Source organism: Cetorhinus maximus, chromosome 13, assembly GCF_964194155.1.
Source record: "Cetorhinus maximus chromosome 13, sCetMax3.hap1.1, whole genome shotgun sequence".
NCBI lineage: Eukaryota > Metazoa > Chordata > Chondrichthyes > Lamniformes > Cetorhinidae > Cetorhinus > Cetorhinus maximus.
The window spans coordinates 93,787,018-93,810,672 of record NC_135891.1 but is presented as its reverse complement, the minus strand read 5'-3'; the positions used below and the strand labels follow the sequence as shown (position 1 = coordinate 93,810,672).

At 42.2% G+C, this 23,655-nt stretch overlaps 1 protein-coding gene across 1 annotated transcript; it reads right to left on the bottom strand.

The window, feature by feature from the left end:
- Positions 1–3,659: 3,659 nt before the first annotated feature.
- ndufa11 (NADH:ubiquinone oxidoreductase subunit A11) lies at positions 3,660–23,413 on the bottom strand. The gene is made up of 4 exons (XM_078555819.1): positions 23,254–23,413; positions 14,611–14,703; positions 10,735–10,857; positions 3,660–3,840 (listed from the first exon to the last, which is right to left on the bottom strand). The coding sequence occupies exons 1-4, from the start codon at positions 23,330–23,332 to the stop codon at positions 3,728–3,730; spliced, it is 408 nt and encodes a 135-aa protein (XP_078411945.1). The 5' UTR covers positions 23,333–23,413; the 3' UTR covers positions 3,660–3,727.
- Between the last annotated feature and the right edge of the window lie 242 nt (positions 23,414–23,655).

The window sequence follows — 23,655 nt, the reverse complement described above, 5'->3', positions numbered from 1 at the left end:
CTGCAGCTCACACATTGGACTTATCAGCCATTTCGGAACCCGTCAAATCTGGAATGCTGAAGATATTCCTTAACTTTCAGAACAAGTCTCTAATGTAGTACATTATCAAATACTTTCAATCATTCCTTCAGTCGCTTCGTCCAATTCTTCTGTTACTCTTAACATCTATATTCCAGTTGAGAGAAATATCTTAGGGTGTTTTACATTATAAATGCACATTGTTATTGGGGTTGCATCCTTTTGCTAGTAAGTGACAAGGGTAGAGAACATTACTCATGCAGCAGCACTGACCTACTTTACCTGGATGATCACAAAAAATATATCACATTAAGTCAGAGCAATAGATCAGATATAACTGAGTTAAGGAAGGGAAACAAGTGATAAAAATAGAGGTTAGTAAGCTAGAGTGTCAGACAGAAGGACCCAGACAAGAGTAGAGATTTAGACTAATATGCAAAGCTCTTGTTCAATAAACTGATCAAGTTTCAGAAAGCTGAGGAACAATTAGTGCTTTCTGTGCTTGAGCAGCTATCATAGATAAACCATTACAGAAAACTCTTTAGTCAGCAGCGCTACTGTTAGCCACACAGCTGTTATTAATGAGTGCATGGAATGATGGTTTTTCACCTCTTGATTTCACGTGAACAGATCATGGCAGTAAATTAGCGTAGTCTTAGGAAAAACAAACAATGGGATTCCACACATGTGCCACAGACATCACTCCTGATTGTTTGCAGAGGACGGAGTAGTACAGGCTTGTAACAGGCTTAGGGGGTTAAAAAAATACTTACTGACAACATTCAGCAGGGCTGAGCTTTGTAAGCTTCCTTACTTGTTGCAAAACTGGCCCCTACCGTCAGGATTCCAAAATTCCAGGATCAAATGGAAAGTGAGGGACATCTCACAATGATTCAGAAGATAAATGTCTCATGTGGCTAAGGCTGAACTACATAAACAAAGAACATGCCAGGTTTGGTCCCTGCTTTGAGGTAAATTAACTCATTTCAATGGCATCACACCCAAATCCTAGGGTAGCAAAAATAGGTGATAGAAGTCTCTCTAGACCACTATCCAGGCCTCTAGCCAAAACTTAGCATATTTATTTCTTAAAAAAAACTCAGCAGGTCTGACAGTATCTGCGGAGAGGGATACATTTGACGTTTCGAGTCCGTATGACCCTTCATCATATAGAAATTTCTACATGTCTTAGTTCTGATGAAGGGTCATACGGACTCGAAACGTCAAATGTATCCCTCTCCGCAGATACTGTCAGACCTGCTGAGTTTTTCCAGGTATTTTCATTTTTGTTCTGGAATGGGAAGGTGATGTGCTGGGAAAGTGGACATGTCAGGCGACCAGGAGTGTGGGGTTGGGCATTAGAGTAGGAGGTCTTGTGATGAAATCTCCAGGAACACAGCACCCCATACTTACTGTTTCAAAATGTATCTGGTCAATTCAGACTCAGCTCATATTAAACTAGATCGATACAGTCAGAAAGCAGAACCATGGTGCCTTTTGGCTGTAATCTGTTATTTAAGTGTAGCAGTCCCTAGCTCCATGTGGATTCATTTGGGTAAGCCTGCACACTTGTATCAGAGCACCTATTCTATATTTCTGAGTAGCCTATTTCACCTGTGTATACTCCTGAAATCCTGGCTGTGGAGAGTGGAGCTCTTGAATAATGGCACAGCTTCTGCAGGAAAGATCTATCAAGTCCTATGTATCACTACAATAATACTTGATACTGTTTCTCTTCCAGTGCCCCACTTCAACCAAATTACCTGCTTCCATCCAAGTCTCACTATGATTTCACCAAACTTCTTGATCAAAAGAATCTACAGAGGATGCCGAAATACACCATTAATACCCCCTGCAGCCACCTTTAGAGGTGGGCATGTTCTAGGCCAGGCCTCGATGCCCTTGCTTGTTTGTTGACCAATGACTGCTGCTGACTTTCAGCCATACTACGTAGGTATGCCTGGAACTCTACCGACTGTACATCTAGTCCCTTTGAAGGCCTGGGCCATGGAAACTCTCAACAGAGGGAACCCTTATCGAGCAGTCAGGCTGAGGCTGTGCCCCAAACAAGGCCATCCACATTCTGGAGCCAATGTGTCCAGGTCCCAGCTACTCCAACTGCCACAGTTACAGCAGGGAGCACACTGAAGCAACCCCCATGGATTTTTGCAGCCTAAATTTGGAGAGATCCAACCTCCATCCAAGCGATATAGGCTGCACACACTGGCACCTCATCGTGATTGACAGCTGCTAAGAGTTCTCAACAGTTGTGTCAGAGTCCATCATATCCAAACACTACTATTACAACGTCACAGCTGGAACCTAGTCATACCCATTTGGAATCAATAGGACATCTGTCCGTATATCCTGAAGTGATAGGAAAGTTCGCATTTTGGATAATTATTAAGTAAAATCTTCACTGACTTCCAGTGGAGATTAATTGGTGTAGTCTGACTGATTCAACTTCCTTTTAAACATTGCTGCCCAATACGTTCTTGGTTAGGAGCATGAAAAAAATCCAAATACAGATGGCGATGAATATTGTCCAATTATTAGTGAATTATACAGACAGATAAATTTCCTTAAAGTTTGAGCTTTCTTTTTGGTGTTGAAAATGCACAGTACTCCATCAACAGTGAACATAATTTGGCAATTCTCTGGCAAATACCTGATAAGGCAGCTGGAAGGCCCAGTGATCCAAATTTTTATATTCTCCTGCAACCTAGAACAACCTTCATTACTTTATGTGGATGTGGACACAGTCAGAACAAGCTACTATTTTGTTTATTATAAGGATTTAAATTTAAACTGATAGGTGCTGTGTATATAAAATGAAATAAAGCAATATAATTGACAGTGATCATTGGGTTATGTCCCAAACAAGTGTTTGTTAGATATAAATTTTACAGCTGAAAGAATACCTTCAAAATGAGGAAACAATTTCTAAGCTGCATCAAAATAAAAATATTATAAAAGGCTCCAGTCTCCTTAACCAAACAGCAACATTTAACGGGTCAGTAATTAACTTCTGCCTGTTTGCCTGCTGAAATAAGTTCCCACAACTTGCATTTATACACCACCTTAAACATAGAAAAATGTCACAATCCAGGTTACTCCCCAGTCCTGCTACTGCTAAAAGGGGGTTTAGTTAATAGTGCTAAGCCAGCAGCAATAGATTGCACTAATGAGTCATCACACTAATGTCGAGTGCAATGGGCAATGAAACACAGACCTCGAAAAATCACATTTCCCAATATAAAACTGCAGGGCTCTCTTCCCACACCACCACTGTCGATGGGTCAGTACAACTGGCCTCAAGAGTCCTAGGCAAGTGAGGAAGGGGAAAACTGGACATAGGCTCTAGTTAGATAAGTCCAGGTGTAAACAGGCCTCACCTTAATGTCAATGTTTGAATAGGGAAGAAGGGCAACTTGGCGGAGATACTGAGGGGCTGGAAAAATGTTCTATCAACAGGTCTACATTTTGCCCACATTTCAAAAGACGTCCTGGAAAGAAAAATCAAAGAGACTGAAAATTGAAATATTAAAGCTACTTTCATTCATTTAACAACTTGTTTCAAAACCCAACACATATGTACTTGGCTAAATTTTACCATTATGTTTTGAAGTGACACTGTGAAGCAGAATTATATTTGTTTTATTGGACTGGATACACTATATTACAATAGTTTGCGCTGCTTGAGCTGTTTTCAAAGTTTGGGAGGTCCTGATAAGCGCCAACCTTCCATCTTGCCCATCTTCGTGAGAGCTGCAATTACGCCAAGGCCAAGGCAGGCTGAGGTACCAGTCATGTAGCTGTGAGCTGTGGAAAGAGATAAAGCATTCTAGTGTTAAAATTATAACAGTTCTGATGCAAGGCAATCAACCTGAAACATTAACTCTATTTCTATCTACACAAATGCTGCCAGATCTGAATTGCCAGCATTTTTCTGATTTTAAAATTGTTAAGTCCTTTCTCGCATTTTTGAAACAAATAGTACACCAATGCAGAGCTTGAAATATTCAGCACCTGCTCAGGAGAGATCACCACATACTCAAAAACATTAACTGGACACACAATACAGAGAGCAACATATGTGAAACCTTGTAGTATCCACATCACAAATGCTCAGAGCTCATACTATGAGAAACCATTACACTAAAGCATACTGGAAGCTTTTCAAAAGCAAGCTGGGACATAGAAATCAGCATGCAGAGTTTCAAATGTTACTTGTTAAATCACAAATCATGGGAAATAAATGTTCACAAAACCATCTATCTGGTGCTATCTAGTGGACAACATTAAGAACAGCAGTCAACAACCAGTCAGCCACTGAACATTAATCAGTGTCCTTCAATTGTGAGCCCTCCAGTTTAACTCAAGAGAAATGGCTCTCAAATCCAACTGGAAGAAAAGAGGGTGGGATAAACTGTTAATTCAGATACTCTTCAAACTCATACTTCTTCTTAAATAAACCTGAGGATTGTCACAATTGGAAATTTCCCAATTCCACATCTGTCACTGCAGGGAACCCCTGGAATACACATTTGTTCACCACTCTTTCTGATTATTACTAGAAAGTTTGTTCCACTGCTGGCTACTGTACATGATACAGTTCAAGAACCTCAAAATAGGCACAAAATTAAAAGGGTACAATTCTGAGGCCAGTATCCATCCTGAATAACCCCAAATTTGTCAAACAGCCCACCACATCCCCAATCATTCTAATAATTCAGCTAATGTCCTATCGGGATTAGTCAGTTTGACAGGAGATCTGCTTACCAAAATTGAGCAGGGGGTCACAATTCAAACAGAACTCTAGTGATTGATCATATTGACTTTATATAGAGATCACTTAATACCCAACAGTAATATTGTTTAATTCTATCATATGTTTAGACCAAGTGAAATCAGAGTAACTACCATACAGGCTTATACTCACTGGCACATGTACACTTAAGAATTAGTTGAATTCAAACAGAAAAATCTATGCCAATTACTGAAGAGGCAGAAAAGGTTTTTTTTGGTTTCAAAGATCTCATTACAGACCATTGCTTCATTGATTTAAAATTTTTCAGAATTTTTTAATGCAACATTGACAATACTGAAAAGATGTGGAAAAATAAAAGATCCAAGTGGAGAAGTCAGGCAGAAAACTAGTCCATTGCAATTAAAAGTCAAGTGAGTGGTGTATTGGGACAAAGATAAAAATATGACCAAAGACCTTACAATGGCTTTCATTGCTGAGGATGATACCACTGTCTCAGTACAACAGAATAGGTGTGGGTCTAAAATTGTCTCATCACAAGCTACCCGAAAATGGTTTTTGGATAATATTTGTGCATTTAAATGAATGGAGCTGACCAATATTCAACAACTCATCGATACCCATGGACGGATGCTATAAATTATAGGTGTACCAGCATGAAAGCTGTTGGAAAGCAATAGATGTGATGTACAATCACAGAGCATTTAGTCACCATTAGAAATTCCCAATATGGTTCGATAAATTAATGAAGCAGGATGCAAGTTAACATTGAATTATTTAAAGAAGTGATGAGAATGTTGAATGAAGTATAATTTATATATTGACCTTGATTCTCAAAAGGTCTATGATTAAGCACCATCAGACAGCTAATCGATAAAAGAAACAGTAGATTTCATTGGATTATGGAGTTACTACACTGGGTCAATAACTGATTAAAACTATGTAAACTGTTGCTAATGGAAATGGATTGGATTGAGACTCCATTAGGCTCTGCATTGGAACTACTGCTGTTCATCATTTTCATTGACTATGAACTAGAATACAGATGCAGATTATATTGATAGTTTGTTAGGCTGAATAATGTTATCCATAAATGTTTCCTGACAGAGCTTCATGCTCATCTCAATCTATCCCACTTGCTGGCCAAATTAACTAATGAATTATCTTCTTTGGGAGGATGAAATGCAAAAATACCCAAGCCCCAGATTTGCAGTTCTTTGTAGTGTTCTAAAAGATTGGCAAGGAAATTTGCCCATTCTGCAGAGAAAACAATTAGATAACCTTCCTCTTCCTCAGACTGAGAAAAGTCAAAGACCTCCTCAACATCTCACAAAAGCCACTTGCTTACCAGTCTGTTCATTTCTCTGACTCTGATCTCCCGATATTCACAGGCAAACTACCGTTAGGGGGTGACAACTTGCACAATAAGCGGTAGAAAGATTGCCAATTCTTTGCCATTCCTTTACACAATATCATACTTACTATCATGAATCTGGGTTTTAAATGACCAGTTTCTAAGGCACTTGCCTCAAACTGAAATTGGGCACTTGCTAGTGGAGTTACAAATGGAGGCCAGAATCCTCTGCCAACATAAGAACAGGATTAGGCCATTTATTTCATTGAGCCGTTGTCCCTACTCTGCCTCCTGCCACTCAGCCAACATCCTAACTAGGTTAATAGTTTGTCTTCAAACTCTGTAATGGAAGTTAATAGAATTAGGAACAACTGTTTTAAAGGCACATTTCTGTTTTCAAATCTTTACATTGAGTTTAAAAGTATTTTTCAAAATAGAAGTACGGACAGACAACTTGGCACCTTCCGGCGTTCATTCAAACCTGGTCAGGCTCATCTCTCTACAAAGAGTTATTAAAAATGCAAAGACCCCTCCAGGGATGTCTATTGAATTCTAAAAAAACCTTCTGAGGGAACAGGAGACAGGAAGGGACTTCAAAGGACCGCAACATAATTAACTTCTGTGTCTGGTGGAAAAATATTTCATTAAAATTAACACAGTAGCCATTAAGTTTAGGAACTGCATAAAGTCTGTCTGAGAACAGCCATTTTATGTGCAGAAACCCAGGAAGAACTCTGAGAAACAACTTCAGAGAGGGTTCTTGGCCAAGGAGGACAAAGAAGAAGGTATTAAGAAATCAACTGTTGTTCTGTCAAAGGAGTCCAGGCAATCTACAAGTGCCATAACCGCAGAATTAGAGAGAGTAGGAAACCTTCTCTGTCGCTCCCAAAAACTTGCTGAGACCACCTGCTGGTTATTTCTAAATTGAACCACTTACACACACCTTTTACATAGTCATCACACCAGTCACACCAAGCTACTGTAAACAACTTTCTTAGATCTACTGCAACCAGTTGAGGTACTAGCAAGACCCAAGTACAAAGCAAGGAATGTGCTAGCTGCTATTTCTTTGTTTGGAGTAGTGATACAAGCACTTTATTGGTCTAATTCAAGACCTAGATCCATGAAGATGTTTCTGGTATTGTTTAAAAGGTAAGCCAAAGAAATGGCAATATTTCCACTCCTCACCAGGTAAGATACTCCCCTGACAATAACACTTGTCCTTAAGACCAAGCCCAGGATCTTAAATTTAAACAAAGCCAATTTTGGAGTTATGGGGGGGAGGGGGGCAGATGGATGCTTGTCTGAGTTGATTGGGAAATTGGATTAAAAAGATATGACAATAGATAAACAATGATAAACAATTAAAGAAAGAATTCATATTTCCCAACAAATGTACTTTCACCTAGGGTAAATTCTCACAAAAAGTATTACAAGCATTGCTAAATAGAGAAGTTAAGGATTGTACTAGATTAAGAGAAGCAGCTTACAATCTTGGTAAAGTGAGCACTGACTTTAAGGATTGGGAATGTTTTATATGTCAGCAAAGAAGGACCAAGAAATCGATAAAGAGGGAGAAAATAGGATGTGAGTAAGCTAGCAAGAATTATAAAAACAGATTTGTAAGAGCTTTTACAAGTATGTAAAAAGGAAGAGATTAGTGATAGCAAATGTGGTGCCTTAGAGGCAAAAATGAGAGAAATTATAATGGGGAAAGAAAGAAATTGTAGTGATGTTAAAACAATATTTTGCATCTGTCTTTACATTAGTAGACACTGAAAATAGGGGAGAACCAAGGGTCTAATGAGAGTTCAAAAGCTCAAAGTAATTAATTAGTAAAGAGAAGTACTGAATAAATTGAGATGAAAAGCCCCTAGATCTGATGGCCTACACCCTAGGATTTTAAAAGAAGTAGCTGCAGAGGTAATGGGTGCATTGATTTTGATCTTTCTAGAATCCTGTGTAATTCTGGATATCCCATTGGATTGGAAGATAGCAAATATAATCCAGCCACTCAAAAAAAAAGGGAAGGGGGCAGGGGAAGACAGAAACAGGAAATTGTAGAGCAATCAGCCTGACATCAGTAGTAGGGAAAACGTTAAAACCTACTATTAAGGACATAGTAACAAAACTATTGAAAAATCACAATATGATTAGGCAGAGTCAACATGTTTTAATGTAATTGATGATTTATATGGCCCCTCAGAATTTTTTCCAATAATTTGCCTATCGTTGAGATCAGCCTGATTGGCCTGTAGCTATTTGGTCTATCCTTTTTTAAATAATGGTGCAGTGTTGGCACATGGTTGGGCACCATGCCTGAAGCCATAGAGAATTGGAAAATGATGGTCAGTAGCTTCTGCTATTTCCTCCCTTGCTTTTCTTAATAGCATGGGTTACATTTCACCTGGACCTGGTGATTTATCTACTTTCGAAGACACTGGACCCCTTAATATTTCTGCTCTCACCATGTTTATCCCATCCAATATTTCACACTCCTCATCCTTAACTACAATGTCTATGTCTTTAGTGAACACAAGATACAAAGAATTCATTAAGAACCAGGTCACATCATCTGCATCCGTGCACAGGTTACCTTTTTGATCTCCAATAGGCCCTCTTTCCTTAGTTAACCTCTTGCACTTTATGTTTTTATACAACATCTTTGGGTTTCCCCTGATTTTACTTGCCAATATTTTTTCATGCCCTCTCTGCTTTCCTAATTTCCCTTCTAATTTCACCCTTGCATTTACTCCACACCGCCAGGCTTTTTGCAATATTTAGCTCTTGGTATCCAATATAACCTTCCATTTTTGTCTTAACCTACTCTGCTCTTTGACATTCAGATGGGTCTAGATTTCAGAGTCTCACCCCTTCAATTTGTGGAAACATATTTATTCTGAACCTTCAGTATCTCATCCTTGAATGTCTCCCAATGCTCAGACAGAGATTTACCTCCAACTAGCTGTTTCCAATTTACTTTTCCTAAATCACGCCTCAGCTTGGTAAAATTAGCCTTTCCCCAGGCAGAATTTTACATTTGGTGTGCGGGCGCGTGGCCGACACGCCGGAACATAAAATGACAGGTGATGACGTCGGGCGTGTGTTCCGATGTCATCACGAACTCACGCGGCTCTTCGTTCGGCGGGAGCAGGGGAGTCGGCTGCATGCCCGCCGATAATTGAAAGGCCTATTAAGGCCATTAATTAGGCAATTAAGTTGAATTTTACACTGCCCATCCAACCTCGTGGTTGGCGGGCAAGCGAGAAGGCCAAGCAGCCTTTATGTTTTTTAGGAAACCTCATCCACAAGCGAGATGAGATTTCCTAAAGCTAATACTGATGAAATAAAAACTTTATTTTGAAAATAAAAAACATGTCCCATCTCATGTGACACAGCCACATGAGGGGACGTTTCATTAAATGTCCTTATCTATTGTTTTAAAAAGCACTCCAATCTCCCTGAAGCAGCTCTGTGCCTCAGGGAGATTGAAGCACTCTTTCGCGCGCATGCACAAAAGGGTGCTGGACCAGACTCTCTCTCCTCCCCCCCGCCCACACAGGTAGTGCTCAGTACTACCACTCACGATCCACACAAGGCGGGCCTTAATTGGCCTGCCCACGTGAAATTGCAGCGCGGAGCCGATCACGGGTGGCGGTCAGCTCCATGACCGTGCCCGCCTGCCAAACGACTGGAAAATCCTGGCCCTGGTCTCTCTGTCTTTTTCCTTAACCATGTTAAATCTAACTGAATTATGATCTGTTCCACTACAATGTACTTCCACTGAAACACCTTCCATCTGCCTAACTTAATGCAGAACTTGGAGTGCTGAAGCGGCAACTAGGTGACAAAACTGAAAAGTAAGCTCAATGTCCTTTAACCAGAGAAACATAATTATCACAAGATCATTAGAATAGGAGTAGGCCACTCGGCTCCTCGAGCCTGTCCCACCATTCAGTAAGATCATGATTGATCCGATTCTAGCCTTATCTCCACTTTCCTGCCGATTCTGGCCTTATCTCCACTTTCCTGCCTGTCCCCCAAAACCCTCGACTCCTTTGTACATCAAAAATATTTCTAACTCAGCCTTGGATATTTTCAGTGATGCAGTTCTTACTGCTGTACCGATCCCATTCTTTATTAACAGAGGCACCCCACCTCCTTATCCTTTCTTACTATCCTTCCAAAATGCCAAATACCCTTGAATAATCAGGTCCCAGCTGTGGTCACTTTACAGCCATGTCTCTGTAATGGCTATCATATCATGCTCATTTACTTCCATTTGTGCTATCGATCTTGTTATCTGAATGCATGTAGCATTTGTAAAGAGCTTTTAATTTTGTTTTTTCACCATTTTTCCCTACTCTAGCCTTATTTGCTGGTGCACTCTTATGTTTGTGCACTCTTTCCCTTTACCACCTTCTGCCCACAAAAAAAAGCCACAGAAATACAGAAGTTAACGCTAATGAGTTTTTTGCAATGTTTAAAATCCTTAAAGAAAAATATTATCTTTTAACTGCATCACTTTTCAGAACCTTATCAGAAATTTCCAGAAAAAGTCAAGCACTATCAGACAGCTGTAACAAGCACTCACCTCTCACTCCAAGAAAGACTCCTGAAGCACAACCTCCAATGAAATAATTCAATGGATCATTTTCTGTTTCTCGGATTTGCGCAGATAGGCAAGTGGTCACTCCAAAAATTGCACCAAGAGCAGCTAAAAGGCAAGCAAACGGACATGGTCTTGTTACATTTCTCAACATAAAACCCTCAAAATAAACAAGAAAAAGAGCATGAAGTAATTGCTAATTACACTAGGCTTTTGATCAAATGGCACCAGTAAAAATTAGCCAGATTACAATCTATTGTGAAGATTGAAGATATAACACAATAAGATTTATGGGGAAGTCAGCAAAAGAAATTAGCATCCCTTCAAGTTGTAGATCTACAGGCAGTGTAAGACAGTATTCCGTTATCACCATACTCTGGATAAAGTAGGCTTGATTATCTGAAATGTCTTTTCTCTTTCTGGATTTTATGTTCTTATGCAACATAGAAAAATTTCATCGCTTGCAACAAAAGTCTTTCTTCCCATCATGGCATCCTCGAGTATTTTAAATGATCCAAATTTTTGTGTCTTTATTACTTTGCTTAATAAGCAATAAGAATATTCATCAGGCTTTAAAAGTTTAATGCTAATTGTTCTAAATTTAATTTACACTTAACAGCAAAGCGATGGAAGGAATCGTCAACAGCAAAGTGATGGAAGGAATTGTCAACAGTGCTATCAAGCAGAACTTACTCAGAAATAAGCTGCTCACTCAGGCCCTGACCTAATTGCAGTTTTGGCCCAAATATGGATAAAAGAGCTGAACTCCAAAGGTGAGGTGACAGTGACTGCCCTTGACATCAAGGCAGCATTTGACCGAGTGTGACACCAAGCAAAACTGGAGTCAATGGGAATCAGGGGAAAGCTCGCCACTGGTTGCAGTCATACCTAGCACAAAGGAAGATGGTTGCGGTTGTTGGCGATCAGTCATCTCAGTTGCAGGGTCTCTCTGCAGGACTTCCTCAGGGTAGTGTCCTAGGCCCAACCATTTTCAGCTACTTCATCAGTGACCTTCCCTCCAATATAAGGTCAGAAGTGGGGATGTTCACTGATGACAGCACAATGCTCAGCACCATTCGTGGCTCCTCAGATACTGAAGCAGTCCATGTTTAAATGCAGCTAAACTTGGACAACATTCAGGCTTGGGCTGATAAGTTGCAAGCTACATTTGCACCACACCACGCCAGGCAATGACTATCTCCAACAAGAGAGAATCCAGCCATTTCCCCTTGACATACAATGCCATTGCTTAATTCCCCCCAGCAACATTCTGGGGGCTACAATTGACCAGAAACAGAACTGGACCAGCTGTATAAAGGCTGTAGCTACAAAAGCAGGTCAGAGGCTGGGAATTCTGTGGCAAGTGGCTCACCTCCTGACTCTCCAAAGCCTGTCCACCATCCACAAGGCACAAGTCAAGATTGTGATGGAATACTCGCCACTTGGCCTGGATGAATGGAGCTCAAGAAGCTTGACACCATCAAGGAGAAAACAGTCCGCTTGATTGGCATCCCATCCACAAACATTCACTCCTTCCACCACTGACGCACAATAGCAGCAGTGTGTGCCATCTACAAGATGCACTGCAGCAACTCACCTAGGCTCCTTCGACAGCATCTTCCAAACCAACAACCTTTACCACCAAGAAGGACAAGGGTGGCAGATGCATCGGAGCACCACTACCTGCAAGTTCCCCTCCAAGTCACACACCTTCCTGACCTGGAACTATACCACTGTTCCTTCACTTTCGCTAGGTCAAAATCCTGGAACTCCCTTCCTAACAGCCATGTGGGTGTACCTACATCACATGGACTGCAGTGGTTCAAGACACGGGCTCACCACCACCTTCTCGAGGGCAATTAGGGATGGGCAATAAATGTTGGCCTAGCCAGCGACGCCCACATCCTGTGAAAGAATTTTTTTAAATTCTAACTACGTCCTTTAATCTTGCATTCTTGGTAGACTTGAATAATCTAGATCTACTTAATATATCTATATTATTTAATAATTGATACACTTAATGAAGTCCACCCTTTCACCTGTGGTAATGATTCAGAGCTTGAATGCATCCGGTCTCTCCATTTCCTCCTTGGCCCTCAGCACACATTTCCTCCATTAAGCTAACCATCTTCTCCTCAATCTCCTTCTGTTCCAACACTTAATTATACTACTTTATCTCTTCAGACCCAAACATTGGCATCAACCACTGGTCTCTCTGCAGCAGAACCGCTTCATTAATGACCTTCCCTCCAACATAACATCAGAAGTGGGGATGTTTGCTGATAATTGCAGTGTCAGTACCATTCACAACTCTTCAGAAACTGAAATAGTCCATGTCTGCAGGCAACAAGACCTGGACAACATTCAGGCTTGGACTGATAGGTGGCAAGTTCCTTCACTGTCACTGGGTCAAATTCCTGGAACTCCCTTTCTAACAGCACTGTGAGTGTATCTATGCCACAGAAACTTTAGCAGTTCACCACCACCTTCTCAAGGGTAATTAGGAATGGTGAATAAGTGATGGCCCGAGCCAGCAACACCCACATCTCTTGAACAAATAAATAAATTTCATACCATGAGTGCTCGGCAATGAATATCTCCAACAATAGAAAATTTAACACCTTCACTAGACATTCCTCACTATCAACACCTGGAGGATAACTGTCCAGAAACTTAATGGACAAGCCATATAAATTCTGTGGCTACAAGTGCAGGTTGGAGGCCAGTAATTCTTCAGTGAGTAGCACACCTCCTAACTTCCCCCAAAGCCTGTCCACCATCTATAAGGCACAAGTCAAGAATGTGATAGAATACTCTCCTGTTGCCTGGAAAGTGCAGCTCTAACAATTCAAGAAACGAAAATAAAGCAACACGCTTGATCAGCGCCCTATGCACTACCTTAAACGTTCATTCCCTCCACCACCGACATAGTGGCAGCAGCATGTACTATCTACAAGATGCAGTGCAGCAACTCATCAAGCCTTCTTCGACAGCACCTTCCAAATCCACAACCTCTACCACCCAGAAGGACAACGGGGGGCAGATGCATGGGAATCCCACCAGCCTGCTGTTTCCCTTCAAGTCACCCACTATCCTAACTTGGAGCTTTATCATCATTCTTACACTGTTAGGTCAAAAACCTGGAACTCCCTCCCTGTACCAACACCACATGGACTGGAGTGGTTCAAGAAGGTGGCAATTGGGGATGGGCAATAAATGAGTTTGTCAGTGACCTACCCCCCGTATTCCAAGGGCCAGTAAAAAAAAACTTTCCCCAACTCCTTCAAGGCTGTTGCCATTATCTACTTTGTTCCCATATCATTGCTGATGCAAGGCTCCTGACATCTGCTTTAACATTTACCAGCAATTCTCCTGCTGCCTCACTGCCTAAAGCTGCAATTATGTTGATCACATGTCAGCAACACTGTTGGCACAAGGGAAGTCAGCAAAACTATTGAAGTGATCAGGAGTCCTGATTTATATGCCACATCCATGTTCAAGAAGTGCACTCAATATAATGCTCCCATTTCTCTTTCTTAATATTTAACTGTTTATCTTTAGCTTCACTGCTACTTTTATACTCGAGGTAAACACCTGTGTTTAACTTCTTTTTTGTTGTGATATCATACTGCTCCACTGCAGACCATGATGACCCTGGCATTCAAGCACCCCAGAGAGAGGCAGTGCCTCCTAAGGATGCATGCAGCCCAATAAAGCTACATTCCCCAAGGTCACAAGCATCCAGAGTACACACAGTACACAAGTAAAATAATGAAAGCTCCTGAGAATGATACTGTATGAAGCAAGCTTCTTCGCAAATAATATTGGACTGGGCTGTACCATAAACAAATATGTCCTTACCCATAGTTAAGGTGCCATTGGTTGCTCTCAGCAATGCTTCAACAGCATTTGTAGGTGGCAATGCAACAATATGATAGGCTGAGCCAACGAGGCCTATAAAGAGAAGTTACAAAAATAAGATAATAACAGCAAGGTCTGACATTCTGTAGAGTTTCACCGCCACAGGAAGTTAGTTACTGTAGCCCTTTGAACAGCTCTCAGATAATAGAAACAGATTAAAATGGCATCCCTGACTGCTTGGACCACAAAATTTCCAAATGTTACCCACAATCATCAGGTTTTGGATATTAAGTTTTACCTCCCCTTCAGATACAATAAATCATATGGCTAAGTCGTTAGTCTAACTGGAAAAAAAACTACAGGGTGCATTCCATCTAATCAACACACACAGGGTTCTTGATCGTGTGCAAGATTGCAGTCTTAAACATATATATAGGCAATTACAAGGGTAAGACGACAGAGATGACTAAAGTAGAATGGAAAAATGGGTTAAAAGGTAAGATGGTAAAGAAGCAGTGGCAGACATTTAAGAAGATATTTCGTAACTCTCAAAAATATATTCCATTGAGAAAGAAAGAGTCTATGAGAAGGATAACTAAGGAAGTTAAGGATGGCATCAAATGAAAAAGGCTTACAATGCTGCAAAGATTAGCAGTAGGCCAAAAGAATCAGCAAAGGATGACTATAAAAAGAGACAGAGAAACTAGCAAGAAATAAAAAAATACAATAAAGGCTTCTAAAAGTGTATATAAAAAGGAAAAGATTAAACTAAGCATTTGTCCCTGAGAGGAGGAGACTGGGGAATTAATAAAGGGAAACAAGGAAATGGCAGGGTCTTTGTATCTGTCTTCACAATAGAAGACACCAAAAACATCCCAAAGAATAGTAGAAAATCACAGCAAGATGGAGGGAGGAACTTAAAACAATCACTATCACTAAGTACTAGGAAAACTAATGGGATGAAAAGCTGACAAGTCCCCTAGAGCTGATGGCCTGCACCTTAAGAGTCTTAAAAGAAATGGCTGCAGAGATAGTGGATGCATTGTTTACAATCTTCCAAAATTCACTAGATTCTGGTCTGCAAATCGGAAAACCAAAAATGGAAGGAGACTACAGGCAAATTAGCCTAACTTCTGTCATTGGGAAAATGCTAGAACTAAGGAAGTAGCGGCAAAACATTTAGAAAATCATATTACAAATCAGGCAGAGCCAGCATGGTTTTGTGAAAGGGAAATCGTGTTTGACAAATTTACTAGAGTTCTTTGAGGATGTTACGAGCAGGGTGGATAAAGGGGAACCATAGATGTAGTGTATTTGGATTTCCAAAAGGCTTTCAGATAGGTGTCAAATAAAAGCACAAGATAAGAGCTCATGGAAATTAGCATAGATAAAGATTGGCTAACTAACCGAAAACAGAGCCAGGATAAATAGGTCATTTTCAGGCTGGTAAACTGTAACTAATGGGAGTGCCAGAGGGATCAGGGCTGGGGCCTCAACTATTTGTGATCTTGTCATTTGGTAGTACAGAACTTGAGTATTGCTGAAATAAAAGGAGACACGTCTAAGCTTTTCACCTTGCACTTATCAGGACACTTGCAAGAATACAAATATAAGGCTGAAAACAATTTATACTGTATGTGAAGAGAGTGCTGATTGGTTGGTAAGCGACATTGCCTTGGAGAATGCACCACTGATGGTTTCTGAAAGTTAACTGCCAAGCACTTGCTTGGCAACACCACTTGCCAATCTCTTTTTTCAGCAATATTTAAGATCTATATTAACAATTTGGACGAAGGGACCAGGTGTATTGCAGCCAAATTTGCTGACAATACAAAGATCGGTAGGAAAGCAAGTTGTGAGGAGGACACAAAGAATCTACAAAGGGATAAAGGTCCGTTAAGTGAGTGGGTAAAAGTTTAGCAGATGAGTATAATGTGGGAAAATACAAGGTTGTCCACTTTGATGGGAAGAATAGAAAATCAGAAAATCAGATTATTTAAATGGTGAGAGGAGACACTGCAGAATGCTGCAGTACAGAGGGATCTGGGTGTCCTTGTACATGAATCTCAAAAAGTCAGCGTGCAGGTACAGTGAGCAATTTTGGAAGGCAAATGGAATGTTGGTCTTTATTGCAAGGGGAGTGGGGCATAAAAGTAGGCAAGTCTTGTTGCAACTGTACAGGGAGTTTGAGAGATCACATCTACAGAACTGTGTAGAGTTTGGTCTTCTTACTTAAGGAGGGATATACTTGTATTAGCAGTTCAAAGAATGTTCATTAAGCTGATTCCTGGGATGAAAGAATTTTCTGAGGAGAAAAAGTTCAGCAGGTTAGGCCTTATACTCATTAGAGCTTAGAAGAATGGAAAGATGATCTTATTGAAACATATAAGATTGTAGATGCTGAGATGTTTCCTCTCGTGGGGGAATCTAGAACTAGGGGGCACAGTTTAAAAATACGGAGTCTCTCATTAGAACAGAGATGAAGAGGAATTTCTTCTCAAGAAAGTTATTAATCTTTGGAATTCTCTTCCCCAGGGAGAAGTGGAGGGTGGGTCATTGAATACATTCAAGGAGGAGTTAGGCAGGTTTTTGATTTACAAAGGAGTCGAGAGTTATGGGCAGGTGGCACAAAAGTGGAGTTAAGGCCACAATCAGATCAGCCATGATCTTACTGAATGGTGGAGCAGACTCAAGAGTCTGAATGACCTACTCCTGACCCCTATTTCTTATGATTTTATGATTAAGACTTGCCTTTACTTTACCCTACCATTTCATGGTTCAGTTGATCAATCCACCCAATATCTTTAGTCTGAAAACTATCTAATTGATACACATTCTATTCATCATGTATGAATGCTTCCCAGGATCCCAATACAGTTTTAAGCTTGCAAGGGGTGAATGTACTGGGGGCCTTAGACAAAAGAATAGAGAAAGGGTGGATAATGAGAGGCAAGGCTGTGAAAGGAGTGAAACATGAGAATTTAAAATTTGAGATATTGAGGACTTGGAGGAAATGTAGGTCAGGAAGTGCACAGGTGTTGCAAACAAACAAGGAGCAGAAGGCCATTCAGCCCCTCGAGTCTGCTCCGCCATTTAATAAGATCATGGCTGATCTTATAGTAACCTGAAATCTGCATCCCACCTACCCGCGATGACCTATCACCCCCTTGCTTACCAAGAATCTATCAATCTCTGCCTTAAAAAATATTCAAAGACTCTGTTTCCACCACCTTTTCAGGAAGAGTGTTCCAAAGACTCACGACCCCCAGAGTGAAAACATTTCGCCACTGGATGCTGGAGTGGGATAGGATACAGGCAAATGAGTGAAAGTTTACTGAGGATGGCAAATAGCCAGGAAAGTACAGGAATAATTGCACCTGGGTGTGACAAAGGCAAAGGTAACGGTTTCAGTAAAAGATGGGCTGAGGTAGAAAAACAGGTTGAGAAAGAAGTAGACAGCCTCTGCAATGATAAGGATATGGGCTGGAATTTGAGGTTGGGGTTGAGCAGGATGTCGGGATGTAAACAATCTGGTTCAGCTGAAACAGTGGCTGGCTGTGGCATGGAATCAATGGCAAGGATACAGGCTACGTGATGGGAGCTGAAGGATGTTGGCTTCACGATGTTTAGCTGGAGTAACCATTGATTCATCCTAGACTGGTAATGGACAAGCAATCTGACAGCACACAATCAGTGGAATTTAAATTCAATTAAGAAATCTGGAATTATAAAATCAGTCTCAGTAATGGCGACAATTACCGCTGATTGTTGTAAAAACCCATCTGGTTCACTAATGTCCATTAGATAAAGAAATCTATTATCCTTGCCCGGTCTGACCTACATGCAATTCCAGACCCACATCAATGTGGTTGACTCTTAACTGTCCTCTGAAATGGCCTAGAAAACACGTAGAACAAGGGCAATTAAGGGTGGCTAATAAATGCTGACCTTGCCAGTGACACCCAAATCCCATGAAAGAAAAAATTCAACCCATTGTGTCTGCCAGGTCTTTGAAAAAATTATCCAATCCGACCCCCCCTACCCCCCTTTAGCCCTGCAATGCTTTCTTTACCCCTTATGTATTTATCCAGGACCCAGGAGTGGGGTGCATCTGGTATAAAACATCAGGACCAGAGGTTAGGGGAGTCCAGGCTTGACGTCCTAAATGGAGTTCTTGTAAATGGAAACTGAGCAGTGAGAGCTTCAGGCCTGACAAACTAGCTTTTAAAAAAAAATCAGAACTGTAAATCTGACAATTGCTATTTTTTTTTTAAAGCCGGTCTTTCAGGTCAGTTTCACTGAGTTGCTGCACTGCTGCTTCCAACATTTGGGCAGCTTCGTGATTCCGATTTTTTTTAAGCCAGTCAATCACGAAGCTGCCCAAAGGTTGAACTGACAGTGGAGCAGTGATTGGAGCAACAGCAGGTGTGGAAAAGGCAGAGCTGCTCCTCCAAAGACAAATCCTGCTTCTCCCTCTTGTGCACTGGCCTCCAAAATTCTTCTAATAACTTTCAGTGAATACAGATTTTATTTTTAAACCCAATTACTTCAGGATTTATGCACTCAACAACATGGAAAAAAAAGGCTGATCAGAAAAGGAAGCGTACTTTTAGAGATGGTGAAGCCAATGGAGAGGGGGGTTGGTGTGGAGAGAGAGAGAGAGAGAGAGAGAGAGAGAGCATGAGAGGGAGGGTAGGAAATAAAGCCTCCGTCATCCATAATCTCCATCAGCAACAGTGTGCTAGAGATGGATGAAAGTTAATATGGAAATACACGCAGGGATGAGACACAAAGCAGCAATGATTTCCTGGGCTTTCATTTTTGCAGGTATCCTTTGGGGGCAGGGGGCAGTTAAAACAACTGGAATCGAAACTAAAACAAAAATAGCTGGAAAAACTCAGCAGGTCTGACAGCATCTGCGGAGAGGAATACAGTTAACGTTTCAAGTCCGTATGACTCTTCATCAGAACTAAGGAAATATAGAAATGTGGTGAAATATAAGCTGGTTGAGGGGGGGTGGGACAGGTAGAGCTGGATAGAGGGCCAGTGATGGAATCGAAACTAGTCTGTTTATAGTTTCAAGGGAATCAGATAAGTAATTGGGTTTGTGAACTTAAATATACATTAAAATGAAACCAATATTCTTCAGGGACCAGCAATGGGGAGATTTGCAGAACAGCGTTTCTGATGGCGTAATTGTTTGTATACCTATTACAAAACATCAGGGTTTTCAACAGCAAAAGGTTAAGGCCACCCTGCAGGAGTCTTTCAACTGCACTAAACGATTTGTGACAACATCTCCAGGAGGCCAAAGAGAAGAATCAGAAAATGAAAGAACAGCAGGGAGTCTCCGCTGGTAACAAGGCTGGAGCAAGACCGGAGGAGCAGTCACTCAGCTTCATGCCAGGGTTGACCCGGCTGTTGTCCACATCTGCAGCACTCACCACTCCCAGGGAATTGGAACTTCACTGCTAGTGATACAGAGATATCCTGAGCAAGGTGAGTGAGTAGCTGTGACAGTCTGTCCAGGGACAAAGGAGAGAGCTTAGGCAGCAGCACGTGAATGGGACCATCCCCTCTCCTCCTCCAGCCACAAACCCACCCCCAACAACTCTCTTCTTCTTTCCCTTCTACAACTCTCCAACAATGAAACAGTGTGAGCTGGAGCATGGAAATGGTCTTTCTTTTCTATACAAGACAGGTAGTCAAAACACAGAAAACAAAACCTGAAAGGTTATCTTGCAATCTGGTTTGCAAGTATTGAAGCTTTTCCCAAATTTGAATTTTTTATCACCATGTACATATATTGCAACGAGGCAGTCACCAAAATCAGTGTTATCACCTGCAGTGTTATAAATAACTAATGAGACATTTTCCTGTTACATTAACAATATTGCATGATGCTGTTAAGCTAAAATGTGTACTTTGTGGTTTGTTTAATTGCCACATTGGGATCACCTATAGGGTGTACACAAACTAACACTGCATTATATCTTTGCTACTCTCAATATTAATGGCCCATGCTGCATATATATCATTGTTTCCAGGACTGTTACTGACCTCATCTCCTCTGGAGATCTTCCTTCCACACCTGAGCTTCCAACCTCAGTCTCCCAACCTCGGACGGCCAGCTTCTACCTCCTACCCAAAACCCACAAACAGGACTGTCCCGGCAGACCGATCGTGTCAGCCTGTTCCTGTCCCATGGAACTCATTTCTAGCTATCTTGACTCCATTCTCTCTCCCCTTGTCCAGTCCCTTCCCACTTACATCCGTGATTCCTCTGACACCTGACATCATATTAACAATTTCTGGTTCCCTGGCCCCAACCGCCTCCTCTTCACCATGGACATCCAATCCCTCCACACCTCCATCCCCCACCGGGATGGTCTGATGGCTCTCCGCTTCTTCCTCGAACAGATGCCCAAACAATTCCTATCCACCACTACTCTCCTCCGTCTGGCTGAACTTGTTCTTTCACTAAACAATTTCTCCTAAAACTCCTCTCACTTCCTCCAAATAAAAGGTGTGGCTATGGGTACCCACATGGGCTCCAGTTATGCCTGTCTCTTTATGGGTATGTGGAACATTCCTTGTTCCAGTCCTACTCAGGCCCCCTCCCACAACTCTTTCTCCGGTACATCGATGATTGCTTCGGTGCTGCTTCATGCTCTCGTCTGGACCTGGAAAAATTTATTAATTTTGCTTTCAATTTCCACCCCTCCATCATTTTCACATGGTCCATCTCTGACACTTCCCTTCCTTCCTTCTTGAGACCTCTCTGTCTCAATTTCTGTTGATAGACTGTCCACCATTATTCATTACAAGTCTACCGACTCCCACAGCTACCTCAACGACAGCTCCTCACATCCCGCTTCCTGTAAGGACTCCATCCCATTCTCTCAGTTCCTTTGCCTCCGTCGCATCTGTTCTAATGATGCCACTTTCAAAAACAGTTCCTCTGACATGTCTTCCTTCTTCCTTAACCGAGGTTTTCCACCCACGGTGATTGACAGGGCCCTCAACCGTGTCCGGCCCATCATTCGCGCATCCGCCCTCACACCTTCCTCTCCCTCCCAGAACCATGATAGGATCCCCCTTGTCCTCACTTATCACCCCACCAGCCTCCGCATTCAAAGGATCATCCTCCACCATTTCCGCCAACTCCAGCATGATGCCACCACCAAACACATCTTCCCTTCACGCCCCCCCCGGCGGCATTCCACAGGGATTGTTCCCTCCGGGACACCCTGGTCCACTCCTCCATCACCCCCTACACCTCAACCCCCTCCCACGGCACCTTCCCATGCAACCGCAGAAGGTGCAACACCTGCCCCTTTACTTCCCCTCTCCTCACCGTCCAAGGGCCCAAACACTCCTTTCAGTGAAGCAGCATTTCACTTGCACTTCTTTCAATTTAGTCTACTGCATTCGCTGCTCCCAATGCGGTTTCCTCTACATTGGAGAGACCAAACGCAGACTGGGTGACCGCTTTGCGGAACACCTTCGGTCTATCCACAAGCATGACCCAGACCTCCCTGTCGCTTGCCATTTCAGCACTCCACCCTGCTCTCATGCCCACATGTCCGTCCTTGGCCTGCTGCATTGTTCCAGTGAAGCTCAACGCAAACTGGAGGAACAGCACATCATCTTCCAACTAGACACTTTACAGCCTTCCGGACTGAATATTGAGTTCAACAATTTTAGATCATGAACTCTCTCCTCCATCCCCACCCCCTTTCCGATCCCCCTTTTTTCCAATAATTTATATAAATTTTTCTTTTCCCACCTATTTCCATTATTTTTAAATGTATTTCCATCCATTATTTTATCTCTACCTTTTAGCCTATTTCAATCCCTCCCACCCCCACTAGGGCTATCTGTACCTTGCTCGTCCTGCTTTCTACCCTTAATATCACCTATTATCACATTCCTTAGCTAATACACCACCGCCAACACCTCTTTGTCCTTTTGTCTTTGACATCTTTTGGCTATCTCCACCTATCACTGGCCCTCTATCCAGCTCTACCTGTCCCACCACCCCCTCCCCCTCACCCCCCCCCCCCCCCCCCCCCAACTTAAACCAGCTTATATTTCACCTCTTTTCTATTTTTTCTTAGTTCTGTTGAAGAGTCATACGGACTCGAAACGTTAACTGTGTTCCTCTCCACAGATGCTGCCAGACCTGCTGAGTTTTTCCAGGTATTTTTATTTTTGTTTTGGATTTCCAGCATCCGCAGTTTTTTTGCTTTTATCTGCATATATAATCAGACGATATTTGTAAGCAGATGCCAACAATGGAGATTATAACTGTGATTGTTTGATGAGTTGATGGTGAATGTTGAAAGGGTAAAGGTATCATGCACCATTTGGGGGGGGGGCGGGGGGTGAGGGTTAAAGGGCGGGGAGGGGAGAAGGAAGGGCCCATGATTTCTCTCCCTGGCCCTGCATTTATCCAATTCCACTTTGAAAATTACCATTGAATCTGCTTCCAGCATTTCTTCAAGCAAAGCAATCCAGTGCGAAATGATTTCTCATTCCCCCTCCCCCCGGTCAATTAAATATAAAGGTGAGGTTGAGTTACCCTCCCCCTAACTCGGTAACTATCCTTTACCCTCCCGCTATCCCTGGCCTAACACTCACCGAGGCCAGCCCCGGCCCGAGTCGTCTCCCAGGTTTTGCTGAAACATTCCTCGCCATCTGCCGAGTCCCAGTAACCCATCGCCGAGCGGCTCAAGGACAGGATCACCCGGGACACCGGCCAAATACCGCGAGATGACAGCGGCGCCCACGTGACCAGCCGGGCGCCCAGCAGCGCGCAGGCGCAGTGAGGCCCCCGGGCCTCCTCCTCCTTGGTCAGAGCCAAAGTTTCAATGGGAGGAACCATGGAATGCAAGATGTGAACCACTGCATGATGTGTGTGTTCTCGGCCACTCACAGACCATTGCCAGCTAAGAAGCCATGTAGGGGTGATGAGTGAGCTGGACTGGATGTGAGTTAAAATTGGGGTGGCAGAGTTTCTGGATGAGTTGAAGTTTAGTGTGG

Excerpts from the sequence above, each read along its gene's own strand:
- ndufa11 (XM_078555819.1), bottom strand. The coding sequence starts at position 23,332 with ATGGGTTACTGGGACTCGGCAGATGGCGAGGAATGTTTCAGCAAAACC. Across the intron at positions 14,704-23,253 it reads TCGGGCCGGGGCTGGCCTCG|GCCTCGTTGGCTCAGCCTAT; the intron begins GTGAGTGTTAGG and ends TTCTCTTTATAG. Across the intron at positions 10,858-14,610 it reads CAATGGCACCTTAACTATGG|CTGCTCTTGGTGCAATTTTT; the intron begins GTAAGGACATAT and ends CTTGCCTTTTAG.